Source organism: Centroberyx gerrardi, chromosome 9, assembly GCF_048128805.1.
Source record: "Centroberyx gerrardi isolate f3 chromosome 9, fCenGer3.hap1.cur.20231027, whole genome shotgun sequence".
Classification (NCBI taxonomy): domain Eukaryota; kingdom Metazoa; phylum Chordata; class Actinopteri; order Beryciformes; family Berycidae; genus Centroberyx; species Centroberyx gerrardi.
Window position 1 is genome coordinate 7936637 of NC_136005.1, and position 22788 is coordinate 7959424.

Consider the following 22788-nt stretch of genomic DNA (forward strand, 5'->3'; position numbering starts at 1 on the left):
TTGTACCTTTGGAATGTAATGCAAGATCTTGATCCAAGGAGAGTTGGCTTGACAGTTTAACTAGAAGACAGTTTGTAGGAGCAAAGCTTCCAGACATAAAGTTCTGGTTTTAGTCATATGTTACATGAGAACACATATGGATATAGAAACACACTCAATCGTCAAAAAGGTTGTGAATAAAAGCTGGCTCAACAAACACACTGAAGCCCTAGTTTGACCACAAGGCTTAAAGACTGCTTTCATTTTTATAAGGTGATTTGCATTTAACATTTACAATTCAAAATATGTTGGGCACACATAGCTTGCACTAATACATACATGGTGTGGCTGAATCAGGGCTTTGTTATTGCCCTTACAGGTCCCAGACAGGAGGGTGTTTTCCTAAACAGTGGACATGCATCTACAATGGCCATCTGGGCCAATCCCATCGATGTAGCACTTAACAGCTAAACAGCTACGGGGTCTCTGAGCGTCACCGCCACCTAATGGGCAGTTCTGAACAACTCAATGACCTTTGATGCATCCCACTATTAACATTAGCAATGTAGAGGTGAGATAGGGAGCTCAGGTATCAGTCCTTGTTAAAATAATGTGTTTTAATGTGACACTTCATTGATCCCTGCAGGGAAATTCTTTTTTCACTTGCCCCCTTGCAGGTCAGAGGTCAGAGGTCAGAGGTCAGCTACAGAACAACACTCCTGGAGCTGATATAGGGATACAGTGAATTGCTCAAAGACACTTCGGCAGGGCAGATGTTTGCTGACATGGGGCTTGAACCTGGGTTGGTGGGTTGAAGGACAGTCTTGTGACTTTGTTGCAGATGCTTACAGCTTGCTGAATCACAAACAGAGATCAAACGGTGGAGGCAAGGTCAGGAATGACAGGTTGTTGTGTGCTTACTTTTTACTGATTTTCTTCTATTGTACTCATTGGACATAGGACTTAAGATAATATTCACTCAAGTAAAAGTAGAAGTTACCTTGCAAATATTAACTTTCCACCTCTGAAAACATCACAAACAAGGGCCACTGTAAACAATATCATGGGAGGTAATGAGAAATATACATATTTGCAAGAGAAACAAATCTGATAGCAACTGGTTTCAGTTCTCAATTAGTCACTGAGAAAAAAATGTAAGTTCCAGATGGCATTAGGCCATTTGCATTTGTGAATGAAATATTTATCTATAGTATAAAGAAAATAAAAATAACAAGAAACACTATCCTTATCAATGTCATTATTGTCATTATTTTTTATGAAGTTTTTTTTTGTAAACACCACACAAAATGCAATTTAATCTTGTTTCTGAGTGTTGAATTCCAAAGATTACATGCAACAGGGAAAGATTGGTCTAAATTTAAAAAAAAACCTTTTCCTATAAAGGAGTTATTGCATCTTGTATCCTGTAAATTAACAGAATTAACAACCAAGCTATGTATACAGGATTTGAGGTGCAAGGATGTTTTGCAAAAGTTAGACAGACTGGTAGGCACAGCATCCATCACTATGGCAAATTCCTTTGTAGTTACAGGAAAACAAACGAAAAAAACAACAACAAAAAAAACCCAGCTCATAGTAGTTAAATGGAAGACCCTGCACATGTCTTGAACAAAATAATGCCTTTGTCAAACCATCTCTGAAAAACACAGATTTCCTTTTATAGAGTACACATCTATTGTTCCAAATAGAGATTCTGTGTGGAGAAAATTATGACATAAGATTCGTTTGGCTGCTCTTAATATCATTAGATATACCACTATACATAGGCTACATATATATATATATATATATATATATATATTAATCTCAAATACACTTGACGGCGTCATTACGCCAACTACGAGGACATCACTTCCCGTGTGCGCAAAATTGTTTTTGTTTTTTTAATGGTGTCAATGGTAATGCTGCATTCACTTCGTATGGAAAATATAGTATATATGAACTTCATCCTCGAAAATACGGTTCACGTCAACTTACAAAGTGAAGGATTTGCATAACATTACATAACTCATTTTGTGATCATAACTCTTAAAATGCAATGGGAGGACATAACTACTTGATGGATTTTTCGTTTATGGTTGGTATTGCAATGTTTGGTTTGCTGTGTAATCGAATGTATCTCTACTAAGTGCATGTGTGCCAAATGTGCAAAGGCTGAGCGTAATTATCATGAGCAGCCAAAGTGTACATTAAACTTCAGTCATGGCGTTTCAATGGCTTCAAATGAGTTGAACTACTATAAGACCTCCTTGCTTTGAACCATAGGCGTGAGGTCCGGGTCCAAGTCATTGCTTTTGCTGCGTTCATGGACTGTCGGAAATATTATAATCGCCTTATGAACATAATGAATAACCTAACAAAGTTGTAGATAGGCTACGACCATGGAAGTTATATTACGCTATGACTTGGAAATTCGGAATTTTCTACTATACCCGAGTTGCTGAGATGTGACGTTTAGGGGGCGGGGCATAAAGATAAACAGTAGATAGCATGGATGGAGGCCATGTCAACAATTGATGATAAAAGTGATGAATTTCATTAAGTTAATTATTGCTAAATATACAACAACTTTTGGCAAATAAATTATTTAAAACATCAATTAAATGCCTGATGTGAAGTACAACCCCTTCATCCTGCCACTGCAGCAATAAAAAGTCTGTGCAGCTTGATGTGTAGAATAATAGCCATCAAACATCTACTTTTCTATAGGGTATGTTTCGTTTTTATTTCCGTCCAAAAGGACTTGGATGTGTGACAAGTAGTATTTAAGTAGAGTATTTACGACTACCAACCTCATAACAAAGAGTTTACGAGGAGCTTGTGAAGGCAGCATTTCAGCCGTCAAGTCGTTCCGACGGGTATTCCCATATGACGTGAACGCAGCATAAAACGACAGGCAGGCTGAGGTGAAAAGTCTGGATAATGTTTTCATTCCAGCGGAGGCATATTTGAACGACAACGGGCATTGAGGAGAAATATCGACAAGGGGGATTAGCAGAGCACGTCGAGGTTCTGTTCACAAAGAGAAGACATTGATGTTGTTGTTAGCCAACCAGCTAACACAAGCTGAAATTTGTTAGCTAGCTAACGTTAGCTAACGGAGGACCCTGTTAGCTAATCGCCACCATCATCGCTCCTAGCCAGCTGTGTATCGCCCTGTCTTCCTACGATGGGAAACGCAGCAACTGCCAAGAAAGGCAATGAGCAAGAAAGCGGTGAGCACCTGAAAATCATCTAGCTAGCGAGTTAGCTATCGAGCGATTTTACAACACTAGCTTACTAACCATAACGTCAGTGGAGAGCAGCCTTTAGCTGTTGTTAGCCAATGTTAGCAGACACTACTGGAACATAGGCTGCAGAGAACCATGTTTGGTAGGGCAGCTCGCACGGTGGGTTAGCTCACTAGCAATGGATTTCGGATACTTAGCTAACTTGGAAAGAGTACCACAGTTGACATTGCTAAAGAATGATTGTATGTGACACCAGTATAGACAAGTGACAGGGTGGTCTGCGTCGTCTGGTGTTTCTCAGCAGTGGATTCAAAGAGAGGTCCTTGTTTCAATGAAATGAAAGGTTTTCTAGTTACCTTACCGTTAAATATGTTAAAGCTATCTAGAGGTTACGGTAGCAAGGCACAGATGTCGTTCATGATTGCTTGCTATGCAAAGAGGTAGCTGGCTCAAGCCAGATAACATCAGCAAACATTGGTTTCTACTATAGCTGCAGTGGAAGGCCTGGTCATTGCTAACAACAGGTACTTGATAACGACAGACAGCCAAGTTGGCTGGAAGGCTGCTTTTGATGTGGCTAAACCAGGCTTATTGTAGTACTACTATTCATTGTTTTCAATGTTGCTTCGTATTCAAAACAAGGGCTGCAAGATGGCTAGCTTGCTGAAAAGAAACCATTTCCATTCTACCTGACAAACACCAATATTTCAAGTGAGCTGTCAACAAGTTTACTGTGAATCAAAATGTCATGCCTAGATCACTGTTTTCTTACATTGACATTAGCCTATTGTGTTGATGCTAAATAGTAGCCTACATCAAGGAATGGTAGCTCCCCTCCTAGTTAAATCATGCACCTGTTGAAAAGCAAGCTTGCAATTCAAATTGCTCTCTGTCACTTGAAAGCAGTAGCCAGAGGTCACTCTGTTGTGTTTTGCCTGCATTTGCCAGTAATGACCAAGTTAATCCACTAAACTGTACCATGTCTAGTAGTCTATCTGGAGAGGACTGATCTTGACCTGCTTTCTGATTGGCAGTTGTCCATATAGACACCCAGACCTGTGACACCAGCCACCTGTAGCTTTTACAGGGAGGGGCTGAGGGTTGTGCACAATAACACCAACTGCAATGCAAACAGCAAGCTACTCCAAAACACTTTAAATGTTAAGGTGGCATTGGATGACAGAGGACAGATTCCAGCTCACTGTTCCCATTCAAATTTCTGTCATTTACATGTTAGGCATTTACCAGACACTCTTATCCAGAGAGTGACCTACACTGAAGGCAACAATAAAATAAACCTAAATTCCTAGATTGCCAGTGTTCAAAGTAAAGTAAAGGGTCAGTTCATAGAGGTGACTTTAAGCATAGGGGAAAGCTCTCTGAAGAACTGCATTGTTAAGCTTTACCACCAGAGAGCATGATCGCCTGAAGATAACTTGTCTGCAGGCTAGTTAGTGGGTGTTACAGGGCCTGCCATTTCCTTATCAGTACCCTGTTTATTTTATGCACCCTAGCTGTTCAGTGTTTTGACATTAGAGTAAGACACTGTCCCTTTAGTGTGCTTTGCTTGTTTTGCATACTTGTGCCAAACAAAGGTTTATGCCTATAATCGCATTATTTTTTTGTGTAAATTGACCAGTTTTAACGTTGTACTATGATTGTTTTACTCTTTCTGTGAAGCACCTCGAGATTTCGTTGTATTTTAAAGTGTGCTATATAAATCTAATTTATTATTATTATTTGTGCATGGTAAACCCATAAATGCATTCAACTGACACAGCATAGTCAAAGTAGACATGCAGTTGGCCGCTCAAACTGAAGCACAATACTTGAACAGGAAGCTTAACTGTGTGTGGTTAGCCAAGCATTGCAGTGTACTCCGCTGCATACAGGAAGCTTATATCCCTGCATAGCCTTCAGTCAGAAAACTGTTATTTGCCTGTGAGCTTTGTCAATTAAACGGCAGGGAATTCATCTCGAAATGGCTCAAGGAAAGGATCACTCCTTTCCAAAACTGGACGATTTGGCTAATCGGCTGTTCAGCAGATATCGCAAAGGCAACCAAGAGCAGAAAGGACAAGAGAGCGAGGGGCCTCATGTCTCTGAGTTCACCATCATTTGGGATAAGTTGAGTAAGTGTAGTGTTGCTTTCACACTTAGCAGGTTTTAGCTACTCTCTGCTGCTTGGAGCTGGATGTGTTTTTTACTACAATTCGTTTAGGGTTTGTCGTCTTTTGTTTGTGGGCAAATTGTGTTTAATAGTTTCACAAAAAAGCTTTCAAAATAACAACTTGATTTCAAGTGGTTAGCCTACGGTCTCTTCTTCTGCCTCTTCAGTTGGCCTCCATTGCTTCATCAGGTCTTAAAACTGCAAGCAGCAGCCTGCTTTCACAGCCCATTTCGTTTTTAGAAAAATGTAATTGAGTCTGTTGCATTGGATACATTTTTGACTAAAGTTGGCAAAATGATGTTCCCGCACTTATTCTGGATCAACCAGAGAGACATCCGTATTTACGTAGCTTAGACATAATAGTGATCTCTGTCAGTATTTACTGCGCTATTGTAAAACAACCGCTTTTTGGTGCTTCAGTTGCTCACCTCATCTTAATATCTATGTCCTGTCATTCTCTGTGTACTATTTTCCAAGTATGAAATCTGTTTTTCTGTGTTAAAATGTCTTTTCAATCACTGTTGTTTTTTGCTTCTTTGTCTCAGACGTTTTAGTTTTAACAATATTTTATATATCGTATAAATATATAAAGCCACCTTTTAATACTGGTAGGCATACACTTTTAAGACTACTTACAGAATCGAACCCTTCTAAACAGAAATGTCCACTTGTTGTTGTGTAGCCTAACTGTAAAGAAGTAAAATATTAGTCTCAATGAAGTTTTCTTAATGATGATAGCAATAGTTCCCTTGATTATTGTTTGCAGCTACATTTTTTCCATGGACATAGGAAGAAATATACAGTCGTTAGTCTTCCTAACTAAAATGATCTTATTGTTAAAATCCAGAATAATTTAGTCAGGCTTTTATTTCAGTCAGGTGGTAGGGGTGCCTTATGTTGTCTTCTTCAATGTCATTTTGTTGTGTGTTACATTTAATCCACTTGAATCTCTAATGTTCTTGTTTTTAGCACTTCATAAATGTTTCTTCCCTCTCTTTCTCTTCTCCATCATTTCCATCCATGTGGGTGAATGTTCCTGCAAACCCTTGGTGAACTGTAGAGACTTTTGGTATGCTCATTTTTCCATAAGCCATCCAAAGTCACAGAGAGAGAACGTTATGCTTACTTCAAATTATCCTACAGCTTAGGTCTACCAAATATTCAAAACGTTATCACAAAATAATTGGGCTGTTTTTGAACATATAGCCTAGCTTCCACACATACAGCAGTGCTCCATTGCTAGGTATTCATGTAAACCAACAACAGCAACAGGGCCATTTGGTCTGGACACCTGCCATGCCTCTGTGACTATGGACAGCTCATGTCTGCTGTGATTTTCACAATGCACTGTCTTTCTAATGCCTGCACTGTAGCCTCAGTTATGTTCTGCCTTTTGGTCTTCCTCTCTGCCTATTTTTATTGCCGTTTCCCTCTCCTACTACTTCTGAAAGGGATGCAGAACAGCTTCTCTTTGAATTGGCCGATTCTGTAAAGTCCACGAGAGCTCTTTGCATCTCTTTTATTAATTAAACTTTCCCGCTTAGGTGTTTGGTTTTGGATTTTGTAATGGAGTTTTTTTTCCCTTTTTTGTCAAGTACAGTACTGCCTCCCCAGTACTTGACAGTAGCCCGACCTATAAATGCATTTGTTTGGTTAGTGTACCAATCCCTTCCCTGAACATGTTAACTGGCCTTGTTTGTGTACCAAAATGCTAATTGTTGTCTACCGTTTTTATTCCTTTTTGTAGTGAAAGAGTTCTTAGCCAAAGCCAAAGAAGATTTTCTAAAAAAATGGGAGTGTCCACCACAGGTAAAGAGATCATTTAAATCAAGTTGTTGTCTGAACAGTTTGCAAGAGTGAATTCACAAGTTTCATTTCCTTAACACTCAGGGCTTCGATGTTCTGTGTAACAAAATGATTAGACATTTTGTGTGATAGAGCCTAGCCACTTCCTTTCGTGTGCAAAATGGCTCTTATCTTGTAGATTTGGGGGCTAGAAGTTGATTGCGCAATTGCACTGTGTCCATAACAAGCATCTCCTCTAAAAAGAACATCACCATCAACTAGGCTATATGTTTTTTTCATTGTGAGTTATATGTTACTTGGACAAAATGTTACACTGTTTCTAATGGCGACCATGGTCTGCACATAGGCCAAACTAACAGAATTGAGACGTCTGCTCTTAACATTTTGCTGTCTCACTCTCACTGATAATGTGTTTCCTCAGAGCACAACTGGCCTGGACGACTTTGATAGGTTCAAGACTCTGGGCACCGGCTCATTCGGGCGAGTTATGCTTGTCAAACATAAAGGAACGAACCAGTTCTACGCCATGAAGATCTTGGACAAACAGAAAGTGGGTGATGGTTTTGAAACAAACGGCTTAACCCATGTCATAAGAAGTGGTGCAGTAGTAGGCTACGCTATAGTGTGTCAAAGGCAAACTCTTGCATGGTGCACAAATGCTGTAGCTAAATGTTTTGCGTCTCACAAAAGGAAATGGAAAGTTTCCTCTCATGTACTCTCAGACATGGTGTCATTGAAAACCTCAAACGCGCTTCGCATGAGGGTTTCACTCTGTAAATACTGATGTGAAAGTCGTAGGAGGAGGTTAGCCTGTGTTCAATACATCGCTCATGTTGAAGCATGCTGTCCCTTCATATTTTGCCCTGTTCGTTTTTTAAGAACTAGACCTATCTGATTTTCAGTTTGGACTGCTGAAAGACCCTCCTTGTTTTTTGTTTTTTATAGTATATGGCTCTTCAGTTGGCCCCCTTTTTTTTGGTACCTTAACATTTTGTATGCTGACCTTTATCAGTCCATCACAGAGGTCTCAAGCACGCAACGCTTTCAGATGTCACACAACAGTTTTAAAACGCCCTTTGGGTCCCGATGGCTTTGCTTTACCCAGTTGTGTTTCTGAATTTATAGCACACACACACACATCAAGGATATATCATGCACAATACACCCTGATTATCTGTCTTAATTGTGCCTTGTTTTGCCAGGTGGTGAAGCTGAAGCAGATAGAACACACACTAAATGAAAAGAGAATACTACAGGCCGTCTCCTTCCCCTTCCTTGTCAGATTGGAGTACTCTTTCAAGGTACATGCACACACTCACCTCTTGCACCCAGCTGATTAAAGAGGATGGCATTACCAGTGGCCTTGTTTGTTTTACCAAGGGAACCTAGGGCAGGAAGCCAGTTTTTTTTTCTTTTGTCCTCCTGACACAGTGGTTGGTACAGCTCAAAATTAGCAGCTAACTAAATGTTTACAGTGAAGGAGGACCTCGACAGAGTAGACACATTTAACAGACACAGCCAAAATCTACCAGCATTTAGCTGCTGGCTGGTGTTAAAAGCAGTTTGCACATGATCAGTGGGTATCCCCCTGCATTAAAGTATCTTGCTTTGTTTAACAGGACAACTCAAACCTCTACATGGTGATGGAATACGTTCCCGGTGGAGAGATGTTCTCGCACCTCAGACGCATTGGGAGGTTCAGGTATAGTCTACATGCGCAAAAGTTTCTTTTGTTTTTTATTTACTTTTGATGCTGTCCTCAACCACTCAGGCACTGGATCTCTCTCACCAGGGTGTTCTTAAAAAGTCTTAAAATGTCTTATATTAAATTATCCAACCTCATGGATTAAATGCAGCGTTCCTATGCAGATCTGGAAAAGCATGGAAAATTTGTTTGATTATTTACAGCTTTGAGTAGTTTACAAATTACACAAAATTCCTGGAAAAGTATAGAAAAATATTGTTGTTCTATATCAATTTGCATGTAAACCCATTATCTTTTAACATATTTGAACACCAACCAAAATCTTCAAATCCTGTCAAGAAATTAAGGTGTAGAAAAATCATGGACTTTTGAAATTGAAATTATGTTGGAACACTGTAAAAACTGCTAAATAGTTAAAACCGTTTTTAACAGACATTTAAGTTTTATATACAGTTTCTGTCAGTGGTGTGGTCTAGTCCAAAATAGTAGGCATACTGTCAGCTTATCTAGGATCCACACACACACTGATGAGTGTGTTGGGTGGGGCATTACTGTACTGAACAGTCTGCCTTATTTTCAGAAGTTGATGCTGACAGGCGTGTCTACAGTTTTTTGAATTCCCAGACTGATATGATTTTTCAGAACATAATTTGAGTGCAGCTGAACTACTTTCAAAGTAGTGTTAGTTTGACACACTGCTTTTGTTTTGTTTTTTTACAGTAGTTACAGTGTAGTTTTGTTTCATTGTGAATTGCATTTGACCAAATTATACATGAGTGTTTTCTCTAACACTGGCGATAAGTTAAGTTTTGCATCACAGCGCCTCCCAAAAAGCTGGGGCCAGCTGTTGCATGTGCGCCACTGTGCCACATCACTGCAAATTGTCGTTAATTTAAATCAGAGAGTGTAAAAGTCATCATCACTATGCCAGTGTTTACATAAGTCCTCAACCATCAGAGTTAATTTAACACTTTTAGAGCATTTTGAACAGCCACCCCAGAGCCATATCAGCTCTACAAGTGAACAAACAACACTCCCATCTACACCCGTCAACTCAAAACAGCCTAGTTGTCACTGAAAAATTAACACTGGACAATCTGCTTGACATATTTTCTCTATGCGGAGTGGACAGTGCGTCTTTTCTAAAGGTGAAAATCGCCTTCCATGTCAAACATCAGAGAACTTTAACCTGAAAGTAACAGAACAGCATCTCCATTCCCTGCATCACTTCTCACTTTTTACCCCTAACAAGCTCTCATAAGCCCAGATGCATCTTCCATGGGCACTGTCAGTGAGCCGGTACATGATCTGTTCATCCATTGACCAATACCTTATGTATTCGGGTCCTTCGATTTTTCCGCCTGAGAATGGCGTTTTAGTAGGCCAACCGCTTGCCTGAGCTAAATACGCCAATACAGGACACTTTGTTTCTGATAGAGATAGATAGAGAGAGAGAGCAAGATAGATATATAGACAGAGAGGAAGATGGAGGGCAAGATAGAGTTAGGTTATTTAGAGATAAATTATGCTGTGATAAATGACAGCAGAGTTATCAAGCAAAAGCATTAAAAAGATATGTTGCATATCACAGCTCATTTCTAAAGGGGCATATTGTATATCCCAGAAGGCATATGGCATTTCCCTGCTTATCAGTGAGACTACACCACTGGTTTCAATGATCTTGAAATTGTTGTGCTTTCTTGGTGAGCTACTTTACTACGAAGAATTTAACTCTTTCACAAAGCTCTTTCACACCGAGTGCGAATTTCGGTGCGGATTATTCGCACGGAGATTCGGAACCACTTTGTCTTCTGTGGCATGCCGTCTGCAAAAATATACACTTGACCAATGAAATATTTCGCTTTCTACGATGTCACATTTTCAAACGTTGTCCCAGGCTGAAATAAATATGTGTGGCTTTCGATCGCTAAAAGGCTTGGGTACGGGGATGATGGTTAGGCCGTGCACCTTACGCACAGGTGAGGCAGAGGCACACTCTGATCCACGTTCACTCATACAGTGGACTAGGAAGGCTAATATAGATATATAAGCACATATTAAATTATCGCCTGCCAAACTGAGAGTATGGTAGCGCTTCACAGACAACATATGTAAACTATGGTCTATTTTCTCCACAGCTGTAGCCAGAACAGCAACTGGTTTCACCTCAAACACACTGCAAGTCGTTGCTCAGTCGTAAAATCCACTGCATAGGCTTTTTAACCATTGTAATATCAGTATTTTGGTGTATTTTTTTTCTATTAACACGAAAGGCCATGGGCTGGCGTTGAGATTTTAAATTTAAATTTCTGAAACACTGGAAATACTATGGTCTTGCTTTAAAGGCCTTTTCAGAATTCTAAAAAACGAGTGTTGTACCTAAATACATTTTTTTTTTCAATTTTCTCCCTGCAACATACCCGCAAATTACTCCAGTATGACGGGCTACAGGGCGTTGGTAGACAGATGTGAAGTCTCTTCCTCTCCTTCTCCTCCTTTCTTCCACTGACCAACTGAGCACCATCAAAACTCCATGAAAAGTAATTTCACACATATGATTGCATACCTTTAGAACAACAGTGTGATGAGACACAGAGCTCCTGGACATGAAGCGTGAGATATTCTGTCTGTGGATAAACTGAAAGATCAATTGCGCAATATTGTGCTTCTGTATTTCAATGGGACATCCGTGCGTAAAGCACGTCCCCAAAAGGATTTAATGGACAGAGCTCATTATATATATCTACAAATATTTCACAGTTAGCAAATGTTATCCATACTGGTTATTTCCCATGATTTAACACTATATAACACTGTAAGGTAGGCTGTAGGAAACGTGAGCTGAGCGCTGCGTAATGGCACATTCCAAGGATTCCATGCAGTAAATTCACGATGATTGAAAGAGCCTGTCATGTTTTTTTTAAATACCTTATAGTTCGTTATTGTTTTATCATTTAATTGCTTTGTTCTTTGTGCCGTTTTGTTGCTCAGGCACGTTTGGCAAAGTGCCTGTAATATTTAATATATTGAAGTAATGGCTACGCCTCCGTTTCCCCATATATATTGTATTTTAGAAATTCATACACAGATGCTGATTTTGTTGTAGTGTTTTTTTTCCAAAGATGAAGTTTTGAGGTAGGCTGTGGTGTTTTTCCCTATAGGCAACATTAGGTTACTGATGCGGTCTGTTGGTCTTTGCTTGGCTGCAGAAGCCTGTAGTCCAGACGAAAGCTGAGTGATCCATCTCTCCATGCTCTCCTTCTTTCTTTTCTATATTCGTTTGGTTTCAGTTATAAATATTCATCATGGACTAATGAGTAGTCCTAAACACCCCAATGATATTATACCATTTTAAACTTTTATTTAGGCTACAAGAGCCATAACTATAAAAAATACATACCAATTCCATAAGTAAAATAAATAATCACTTATAGGCTTTATGTGTGAGCACTGTTGTTGCTGAATCGTGGAGAAAGTTTGATTATTGAATGACCTTTGTGTTACAGCCACATATTTCAGTATGATAGTTATTGGCATGCTCCTGGATGAGCCAATAAACTCTAAAGTGTTCCGTCCAATTTTCCAAAATAGGATGGGCCCAACACTTTCTCCTCTTTTTACTGTTTAAAAGAATGACGATAACGTTGTTGTGACTGCTACTTTCTATGTCCATTTTCTCTCAGATAATAAACAGGATTTTTTTTTTTCTGTTGGTGCGAAATTGGAATGCTAGAATGCGAAAATGTCGCACCGGACCCGGTGTGTAAGCTTCACATGCGGAAAATTCCCGCACGAATATTCAGCAAATCCGTCCCGCATCTTCATGTCGCACCGGTGTGAAACGGCTTTTATTCTGATAGGTCTACTGTTTTTTCTCCACTTTGCATTTGTTTATTTTTATGCAGTATTTGTGTTAAATGTCATCTGACTGGCATAAATGTGCTTTGTGTATCATTTTTAAACATCAATATATCATTATGAAATGAATTGTACCTTGGTATAATTACCGTAAAAAAAAATGAGACCACGGTCAAAACATTTGGTAGCATCTATCTCACACCAGTTGTATTGTGAGTGCCAGGGTTTCTTAAAATAAATAACACATTTCCCATAAACCCTGTTGTTTCCTGTCACAAAGAGGATGTTGCTACATGCCCTCCCCCTCCCTGGAGTTGCTCCACATGCGTTTGTTTTCTCTTTGGATTTACTTTCATTCGTTCCACCATCTGCCATTGCAAGAAACTCTGAGAGATTTAGCTCTGTTTGTGTTAATTAATGTGGTAATGATTTATTTAAAGATGTTACACATAGCGCCTTTTTAAGTATGCTTTACAAATTCTCAAATTTAACTTGAAATCAAAACTTGCAACTTGAAACCTGCACACACACCCACATGTGATCCAGTGCCATGACTCTAATCCTTTGCTATGCCTTGTTCCTACTGTAGAGACTCGTCTTCATGTATTGGGCCTATGTCTGACTGTACTTTTCCCTCCTTCAGTGAACACCATGCACGATTTTATGCAGCTCAGATAGTGCTCACCTTTGAGTACCTCCACTCACTAGACCTCATCTACAGAGACCTGAAGCCTGAGAACCTGCTCATAGATCAACATGGGTATATCCAGGTACATTACATTACGTCATTTAGCAGACGCTTTTGTCCAAAGCGACTTACAATAAGATCAGTAAAAAGTCATCCGTTTTCCCAGGATAAAAAAGTTCTCTTTGTAAGCTATTAGTCATGGCCATTGCCTGGGTGAAGAAAGTGAATGAAAAATACTCTCCTCTCACTCAACAATTGCCAGCAGAAGACTGAGCAGCCACTGGGAGTCAGTGTGTGAAACTACAGTATTTGAATGTGAAGCCCTGCAGTGCTGAATAGGAGCATCCACGTTCACTCAGTTCTCCCTGGCTGAATAAAAGATAAATAAAATCAACTGACACTCAAATAGTCTCTGCAAACAGTCATAGCTCAGAAGTTCAGTACATGTTAACTGCATCCTTACTCATAGTGCTCAGATTGTGTTGCTGTTGCTCTTCCTTCAGGTCACAGACTTTGGCTTTGCCAAAAGAGTAAAAGGCAGGACCTGGACATTGTGTGGAACTCCTGAGTACCTGGCTCCAGAGATCATCCTCAGCAAGGTGGGCGCTTCATGTCCAACAGAGCCTGTGTACAAACTTGTTACTGTGTCTCAAGGTCTCATGTCCCGTTTGCATCCAAGGTGTTGCATGCAAGGTTTTGCATGGTTAAAGTCCCCATGAAATTAGCTCCCATTACTTTTACTTACTGGAAAACATGGTGACCTGCTCTAGTTGCTGCACTAGTAGCCATAAATATACATTTCTAACCAATAAAACCATCAGATTTTTGAACAATCCAGCTGTCCCATCAAATACAACTGCCCTTCTCTCCCTGACTCATATTCCATTGATTTAGACTTTTGAATGATCCCTCACTGCATTATGTCGAGCCCCAGCATCCTGTTTCAACAGGAAATCAAGGAAGTAAAGATACCGTTTTATGGGATTTTTAAGGTAAGGTAAGTTGGTAAGACAGGCAACCAGCTGGAGCCTTCGGACATTAATGGATTTCTTTCTGTTCCTGACTCTTTCCAGGGCTACAACAAAGCTGTGGACTGGTGGGCGCTTGGAGTCCTTATCTATGAGATGGCTGCTGGTTACCCTCCATTTTTTGCTGATCAGCCTATCCAGATCTACGAAAAGATTGTGTCTGGCAAGGTGCACAGAGATGGGCAAACTCCTAAGACTTTTAATTACTTTTTCAATATTTGAATAGTCAGCCATTTCTACAGAGTTGAATTTAAATGACGCTTTTGATAAACACAAGGACCAGCCTGACATTGTTTCTGCAAGGGTGCTTTACTGCTAACCTGTAATCAAGCATACTAAAACAAATTTTCAGACCGATGGATTACATGCATTTGTGTCATTCATGCTTGATAATCCAGAATTCCTTTCTTTTTCAATCTTGTAGGTACGATTCCCCTCTCACTTTAGCTCCGACCTGAAGGATCTGCTGAGGAACCTGCTCCAGGTAGACCTGACCAAGAGATTTGGCAACCTGAAGAATGGCGTGAATGACATCAAAAATCACAAGTGGTTCTCCACAACAGACTGGATTGCCATCTACGAGAGGAAGGTAGGTCTCGATTATTTATTGTTAAAGAGCGTAGAGCCGTATTTTGTTGGTTTCTGTTCATCTACCTGATGAGCCTTTATTGTGTCATTTTTCTGAATCTAGTAATATGAAGTTTTGTTCCAAAATGAGTTATCTGCCATTTGAAAAAAAGTGACACTCTTACAAAGTGATTGATAACACAGAATTAAAATAAATTATGGTACTTTTTAAAGAATGGTAGATAACATAAGACAAAATGAGGACACTTCTATAGACTGGAATCTCTATATTTAGGACATCTTGAATGATAACTTTTAGGTATCCCAAAATGGATATATAGCATTTGGGAAAAGAACTCTTCAAATATCGTTACATAATTTTTAATTTCCTCAATTTTCCTTGATATTCTCAGGTTGAAGCCCCCTTCATGCCAAAGTGCAGAGGACCAGGAGACACGAGCAACTTTGACGATTATGAAGAGGAGGACATTCGCGTCTCGCAAACAGAAAAGTGTGCAAAAGAGTTTGCTGATTTCTAGTGAGTGGGCACGGGCTCACATGCTTTGGAATATTTTTGCACTCTTTTGAGGGTGAAGGTGGAGCTGAGACCGTCACGTGTTCAAAACAATTGCCTAGTTCCTTCATTCCACAAGGCTGAATGAGGTCCTTCTTGCCATGATCCTTCTCGCGTGCAGTTAGCACTAACTTATACACAGGCACATTATGCAGACACCCCTCGTGCTGCAACACACAAATACTAGACCACGTTCTCTTATCTTTTTTTCCTCTTCTGTTTTTTTTTCTTCTTTTGTTTGTTTTCTATGTTTGCCACTTTATAGAATTTCCTCCCTCCTCTCCTTATTTCAATTCAAGTGATTATTTGCAAAGCAAGATGAAAAGTAATTATATGCCCGTTTTTACAGTGGCACAAAGAGTTGATTGATTGTATTAGCCGGTATTGCACATTTTGTGATTTAAGTTTCGGGGAAATAGAAGGGATTTTTGGTTCCAGTTCCTGCCAGTGAGTTTTGCCAGTTACTGTCTGTTACATGCCTGAGTGTGTTTTAGGATTCAAATCAAGTTTATTATTCATTAAACATTTAACATTTTAACATTAACAATTATTCAACATTTTGCTGTCCTTAAGAAGTAGAACCTTGTCTTTGTGCATATAGAAATATACATATATCAGACATAAGATTTTAAAACACTTTTGTGTTTTTTAAAGCATGACCAAAACTTAAACAAAGAAATGGCAGTCAGTGAAGGAAAGGGTTCAGAAACACTGGATGACCTCTTGAATTTTCAGTGTTTTAGCACTCGGGCATTCATTTCTTGAACAGAGGGGTTAGCACAGCGCGGCAAGCCTAATTATGAAGCAGAAACATGTCAGTGCTGTATTAGTTTATCAATTGTAGCATTGTTTTCCATATCTGGTCACGGGACATTTCCTTTTACCTCAGAGTAGGTATGGAATTCAAATGAAAAGAAAGAGATGATATATTTTTCAGGTACAACTCTGTTTCACCAGAAAGGAGACTGATGGGCTTTAATCATGTTGCTCCATACAATAGGTCATCTGTCTTTGGCACGTCCAAAAAATATGAAGTGTATTGAAAGGTCAGTTTGTTAGATTTTTCCAGAGGGTACGTAGTTGTGGCTGTGAAGCAAGCGTTGGGTCACATGGACATGTTTTGTCCATTTGGGGTCATTTCTCACCTTTTTTTTTTTTTTTTTGTTGTTTTTTTTATGCAAAAAGTTCTTTAGCAAAGCACTCGGATGACATTGTGTAACTGCCATATTTGTTTTATTTCCGTTTTTACTCCTGCATGTTTGTCTTTGTTACATTTGTACGAGTGTTAAACCAAGCTAATAGTGCCCCGAAAAAGTATTCGGCTCCCATCCCATCCCTTGTTTTGTTTTTTGTTTCTTGTTTTTTTACATGAAATAGTCTCACAGCCTGGTACTTTGCTGCGTTAGATTGGCAGTTTTTATGTGTGAGTGACATATTCCTCTGCAGACTCCCCCTTAGAAAGAAACTAAATAAAAAAGAAAAAAAAAACTGAAATGTCATCACCTATCACCTTTAAGTATTCATTCCTCCAGGTCACTAGTTTATTGGACCACCTACCTACAGCAGTTATAGCCCGTATTCTCTACCCACTTTGCACACTGTGATGGAGCAATATTTGCTCATTCTTCCTTGCAAAATTGCTCAGGCTAAGTCAGGTCAGTTGGGGAACGATAATGGACAGAAACTTTGTGGTGCTGCCACAGGTTTTCAAAGGGAATAAGGTCAGGAAACTGACTGGGCTCTTGAAGAACATCCATTTTCTTCATTGTAAACCGCTCCTCTGTTGAGTTATTTGTCTTGTTGAAATACGAATTTGTTCCCCAGTTTTCTTTTGTTTGTTTTGTTTCAGTGAAATAGAGGTTTATATCCAGGATTTTTCTGCACTGGGCGCTATTCATTTCCCCATCAATTCTGACACATTGCCAGTTCTTGCTGCAGAAATGCAGTTCCTGCCTCTGCAAATTCTTCACCAGCGTGGCAGGTTGACATGGCGGTTAAAGAGGTCATCGTGTAACCAATATGTCACAGGTTCAATCCCCACAAACGCCAAGGTGTCCATTCTTGTTGAAGCCCTAATTGCTCCTGCTTTTGTGATACTTTGATTCCTGAGGGGGAAATTAGTCTTTCTGCAGGTCGGACACTCAGGGTTGTGGGGGGAATCGAATCTTTTTTAACCCAAGTTTGTCATGTTACACGTTCTTGAACAACAGTGCATTGTTGGAAATGTTTTCGATTTACTTTCTTTCTTTTTTTCTCCTTATTTGACATGGTGCTCAAGGCTTTGTAGATGAGTCGAAAAAAATGCAATTTAATCTAGTTAAAAATAACTTCAGAATCTGAGACAACCAAATGTGAAGAAAGTTTGGGGACTGAATGCTTTTTTTATGGTACTGTATATGGATATTGGCAATGCCTGAATTTGAACTTGTAATGTCACATGTTCTTTGTTTTTGTTTTTTTTCTTCAAAGATTGAGCACATGACGTGACATTTCATTTGGCCCTTATTTCATTTCAAAAGGCACAACCTTTTCTTATGCTATTTTTTTATTTATATTTTAGAGATGTCTAATAAATTTACCTTTTAAATGTTTAAAATTGCATAGTTCTCAGTATGTATGAAGATTCCAAATGTTTTATTCACAAAAGTGTTATAAACAGTGAAAATATTGGATTATTTATTTGTACAACTTTTTTTTTTTCATTTACCCTTATAGAAATAAACATTCGTATTTACCACAGTTAATAGACATTGATGCCTCTCATGCCTATTTAAGATAGCCTTTTTTTTTCACCTATAGGAAATGAAGCTCATGCTTTAATAGGAATCCAAATTTGTTTTCCCAGAGTTTGGTAATGAGGGTGAACAGAATGTAATGGTGGAGCCTTTGGAAGAATCCAAGATATTTTTTATTTGGACATAGTCTGAAAACCACACCCTGCCCTGGGAATTCAGCATGTTTCAATCCAAACTGCCTGTGTGTAAATCTTCCCAGAAAATGTGCAGTAAATCCACAGCAATTCTTTTATGTCATTATCCCCCATGTGTGTAATGTTTGTCAAAGTTATTTGATGTAAATGATGGCACTTTTTTCCTGAGCCACCTCACACTCCTTACTAAAGAAAATCAGTTTAATTTCTGAGTTCTTTATAGTCACACATGCCAGTATGGGATAAATAATATGAAATATGTCTGTATTTAGTTTGTTGGATATTTTGCACAATATCATTTAGAAGGCTGACACGTTTTCCCACCCATATTTACTTGTATTTGCAAGGGAAATATAACATACTTTGCTGTAGCAGATTTTATGTAACAAAGGATATGTCACTGTAATAAATTAAATTCTTTGTATAAAAAATGAGAATCGTTTGTATTTAATCTGAAGAAATATTGCTGTAGATACAAATGTCGCAGTGATAACTATACATGCCATTGCCCTTTTTGATTTCAGATCTTTAGATGCAAGATATTCTCCTCAGATGTTGCCTTTATTACATATTTGTGCAGATGAACTGCAAGCAGTGGCACCTGTAAACGGTCGAAAACTTCACTTCCCATGAATCATTAGTGTCATGTGGGCGAAGGAAGCTAAAACCGATGAAGAGAGGCTAGTTGGCAGCACTTGATCAAATCCTAATTTTATTGCGTGAATATATGCATTTCCTTTGTCGTAAAATATCTCAGTTATTAGAAAACTTGTATCTGTCCAAAGTGCGTTTATACATTGGGTGAACTCGTATTGTCAAGCAGGAATCATCTAAAATAAGGTAAGATTTGTATTAGCTAACCCAGCTAACTTATCGTTGTTAGCGTAACACTAAGGAGCAGCCGTGTTATATCTCTATGGGAGCAGCTAGCTAACAAATATTAGCTATCGCCATTTAGCTTAACGTTATTTCTATATCGAACTGTAGTGGTTTTCTATATTGAACGTTAGCTGCGTCTGCGTGACTTTAATTTCATAATGTATCGATATATGCTGTTATTAGGTTAGCTAATAGTATCAGAGTTTTCTGATCGTCATTTTCAGAGATAGCAATTGATGCAGCTGTCAAATTCTTTGAAGGAACATCAGCTTTCTTGTGTTCATTTCTTACGTTTTGGTTCGTTATGTTTCTGTATGTTTGCTTGTTTTCTAACGTTAACGTTACATCGTTGTACCGTATTGCCGTTACTCCAGAAGAAACATCCAGTGAATGTCAGGCTTGGAGAGAAACGATGGTCCTGTTGGAGCTGTCAACCCACTGAGTTCTCCGCGAGAAGACATCTAATGAAAATTTACTGCAACATTACAGACTGTAAGCGACTTATTTTACCAAATGGTTGCTAAGTTACTGCTTGAGCTAAAACTCACACAACTTCACCGATCACACAAGCAGCAGTTACTAATACTTCAGCCTGCGGGTCCTGCAGGGTTTCTCTCAGGAAATTAGTTATAATTGTTAATAATTTCCTGCTTGTATTAACGCTACAGCAACAGGCCAATGATGCCTAATTGTAGCAAATTCTGTATGAATCTATTCTTTCAAATGCAACGCACAAGTAGATGGTGGGGGAAAGAGCAAAACATTACTATATAAGGAAGAGCTCATTGTGGGAGGGGACACCTAACAAGTTCCCCTTTATACCCCGGGCTTTGCCTCAAAGACCCGACCCATAGCATAAACACTATAGTGCATCGCCCCAAAACATGGCTTCTACTTGAAAATAATCACAGCTGTTATCCTCAAGTAGCTTATGTTTGAGAAGTAAAGTTTCCTGAGCAATTTTTGCATACTTAACAATAATAATAACTTTATTTGTGTATCACTTTTCTAAAAACAATGGTTACAAAGTGCTTTACATACAATAAGACAAAGAGACAGTGATATAAAAGTACCACAGTTATATAACATGTTGTGTTGTATATTATGATTTGATGACTGTTGTTATAATGACTTTTATCCCTTTTCTCTTTTCCCAGCTGGCATGGATGACAAGGCGAATGGTTCCGTTGACACCAAAAGGTATCGCATCCGATTCTTTATCGAATGATATGAAAGAACGTGTTAAATTGTTATTACAGTGCAATGTGCATGCACAGTAAATGTCCCTAAAATAATCCCTTTCAACGCGTCCCCGCAGCCCTGTGGAGAACGGCCAGCTGCCGGACCCCGCCAACTGGGGGGTAGCGGACGTCGTCAACTACTTCAAAGCAACAGGGTTCGAGGAGCAAGCCACTGCTTTTCAGGATCAGGTTAGACTGCTGTTTTTGCTCCAGATTTCTGTGCCACACAATAGAGCTCAACAGTGACCGCCCACTTTTGAACGGCTCCGGTTCCAGGAAGTGAATTTCCCATTCATTCCTCCATTGACGTTTCAGAAAATCCTTATATAAAGAGTTTTAAGCCTGGAACCAAGCCAACCAACTACGAGATGAATCGTGACCATAACACATTTGATTTGGACCAAAAAAAATAAAAAATTGGAAAACAGAAAAAAAGGCAAACAGGCACCTTTGCCTTTTTTTCTGTTTTCCAATTTTTTTTGCTCCGAATCAAATGTTTTAAGGTCACGATTCATCTCGTAGTTGGTTGGCTTGGTTCCAGGCTTAAAACTCTTTATATAAGGATTTTCTGAAACGTCAATGGAGGAATGAATGGGAAATTCACTTCCTGGAACCGGAGCCGTTCAAAAGTGGGCGGTCACTGTTGAGCTCTATGACGACAAACCAAAAGAAAAACAACAGGCTGTCAATCAAACATTTGTCACTCCGCCTGACAGGAAATCGACGGCAAGTCCCTGCTCCTGATGACGCGTAACGACGTCCTGACGGGACTGTCGATAAAGCTGGGCCCGGCGCTGAAGATCTACGAGTATCACGTGAAGCCGCTGCAGACTCAACACCTGAAGAGCAACGCCTCGTAGCGGCACGGGCCGGCCCGACGCCCTCCCGCCCCCCCCACCACCCCCCCCTCAGCGACAATCAACATGTCAGGAGTCCCCAGGTTAGCTGCCGCTTCACAAAGACTCCTCCGGCCACAGTGGCACCTTAAACGGGACGACAGGAACGATTTGAATGCTGTATGTTTTTATAAGCGTGGACCCTAAAATGGGTTGCACATGGGGTCCACTCAGCTGTTTACCCTTTCAGCCATTCTTATTTCTGCTGCTTGAAATATGTATTTTATGTTTGTTTTTTATTTAAAAGAAGGAAATTTGGGGAGGATATTGTACTGGTATAATTATTTTTTTTTTTTTTGGTGTGCGTGCGTGTGTGTGTGTGTATTGTGCGTGCGAAGTGAATTGACCAATGTTGGTTTAAAAAAAGTATTTGTATATAAGATCATATTATATAGTTGAAAAATGTGTATGTTCCATCGTATGTGAACACTTTGATACATGCAGAAAATTATGTGATGCGTCCCATTTTGCCCTAAGATCAGTTTTTATGCTCTAAACTGCACAGCTGAGTCCATGAGTTGTTCATAGCATGCAACGATGAAGCATTTTGTTTTCCCACACACACGAAGCAGACCGAATGCCCTGTTTTCCTGCAAACCTACTGTATCTAGGCTATAGGTTCTTGATATGGAGATATTTATGTGTATAGACAGATTCTCATTCATATGTTCTTACCTGTGGTGCTTTCAGCATTGTCTCAAAGACAAGTGTATTGAAGTGTGTGTATGACCAATGTATATGTCCAACATAACACTGGAGTTTGAATATCTGAATCAAAGATTTGCAATAAATGGTGCTCTTTTCTCACCAAAGAACAACACTGGTTGACGAATTTGTTTGTAGTGGTTTTCTTTTAATCAGTCATGTTTTATTGCACATTCAAATTACATGGTCAGAGGCTTTGATCGTGGTTGGGAAATCTTGACCTGTCATAAAAACATGTACTTAATACAATAAAATATTAAAGAGGTCATCTTTATTTTCACAATTCGATATATATTTTCTTAGGTTTCAGTACTGTCACATTGACTACGTTTACATGGAAAACAATAATCCAACCGTTGGCCTTATTCTAAATAAGACAATATTCTGATTTAGCTGTTTACGTGGGTTGCAAGGATTACAACCGCTAGTGTTGTTCTGCTTCTTTGCGGCACGGTAGCTGCTTTTTAACATCTTCCAGCGGTTGCGAACTTGTTCAGACAAACGCACATAAC

At 39.3% G+C, this 22788-nt stretch overlaps 2 protein-coding genes across 3 annotated transcripts; both read left to right on the plus strand.

Annotated features, from left to right (window-relative positions):
* Window positions 1-2905: 2905 nt before the first annotated feature.
* On the plus strand, window positions 2906-18955 carry prkacba (protein kinase, cAMP-dependent, catalytic, beta a). 2 transcript variants are annotated; one of them, XM_071921836.2, is made up of 10 exons: window positions 2906-3215; window positions 7148-7209; window positions 7628-7756; window positions 8409-8507; window positions 8826-8908; window positions 13413-13539; window positions 13961-14056; window positions 14531-14653; window positions 14910-15074; window positions 15466-18955. In XM_071921836.2, the coding sequence occupies exons 1-10, from the start codon at window positions 3170-3172 to the stop codon at window positions 15589-15591; spliced, it is 1056 nt and encodes a 351-aa protein (XP_071777937.1). In that variant the 5' UTR covers window positions 2906-3169; the 3' UTR covers window positions 15592-18955. The 2 variants fall into 2 exon arrangements, with proteins under 2 accessions (XP_071777937.1, XP_071777936.1); XM_071921835.2 differs by lacking the exon at window positions 2906-3215 and adding an exon at window positions 5148-5362.
* A 256-nt stretch (window positions 18956-19211) lies between these two features.
* On the plus strand, window positions 19212-22381 carry samd13 (sterile alpha motif domain containing 13). Its single transcript, XM_071921881.2, has 5 exons — window positions 19212-19395; window positions 19809-19926; window positions 20592-20634; window positions 20753-20864; window positions 21392-22381. Exons 2-5 carry the CDS (start codon window positions 19899-19901, stop codon window positions 21533-21535), a joined length of 327 nt encoding a protein of 108 aa, XP_071777982.1. The 5' UTR covers window positions 19212-19395; window positions 19809-19898; the 3' UTR covers window positions 21536-22381.
* Window positions 22382-22788: the final 407 nt, after the last annotated feature.

What these genes read in the sequence shown, in the direction of transcription:
- samd13 (XM_071921881.2), top strand. Translation starts at nt 19,899, where the DNA reads ATGAAAATTTACTGCAACATTACAGACT. An exon ending in TTACTGCAACATTACAGACT is followed by an intron (nt 19,927 to 20,591) that starts GTAAGCGACTTA and finishes CTCTTTTCCCAG; the next exon opens with CTGGCATGGATGACAAGGCG. An exon ending in GGTTCCGTTGACACCAAAAG is followed by an intron (nt 20,635 to 20,752) that starts GTATCGCATCCG and finishes GCGTCCCCGCAG; the next exon opens with CCCTGTGGAGAACGGCCAGC.
- prkacba (XM_071921835.2), top strand. Translation starts at nt 5,212, where the DNA reads ATGGCTCAAGGAAAGGATCACTCCTTTCCAAAACTGGACGATTTGGCT. An exon ending in ATCAACATGGGTATATCCAG is followed by an intron (nt 13,540 to 13,960) that starts GTACATTACATT and finishes CTCTTCCTTCAG; the next exon opens with GTCACAGACTTTGGCTTTGC. An exon ending in TTGCCATCTACGAGAGGAAG is followed by an intron (nt 15,075 to 15,465) that starts GTAGGTCTCGAT and finishes TGATATTCTCAG; the next exon opens with GTTGAAGCCCCCTTCATGCC.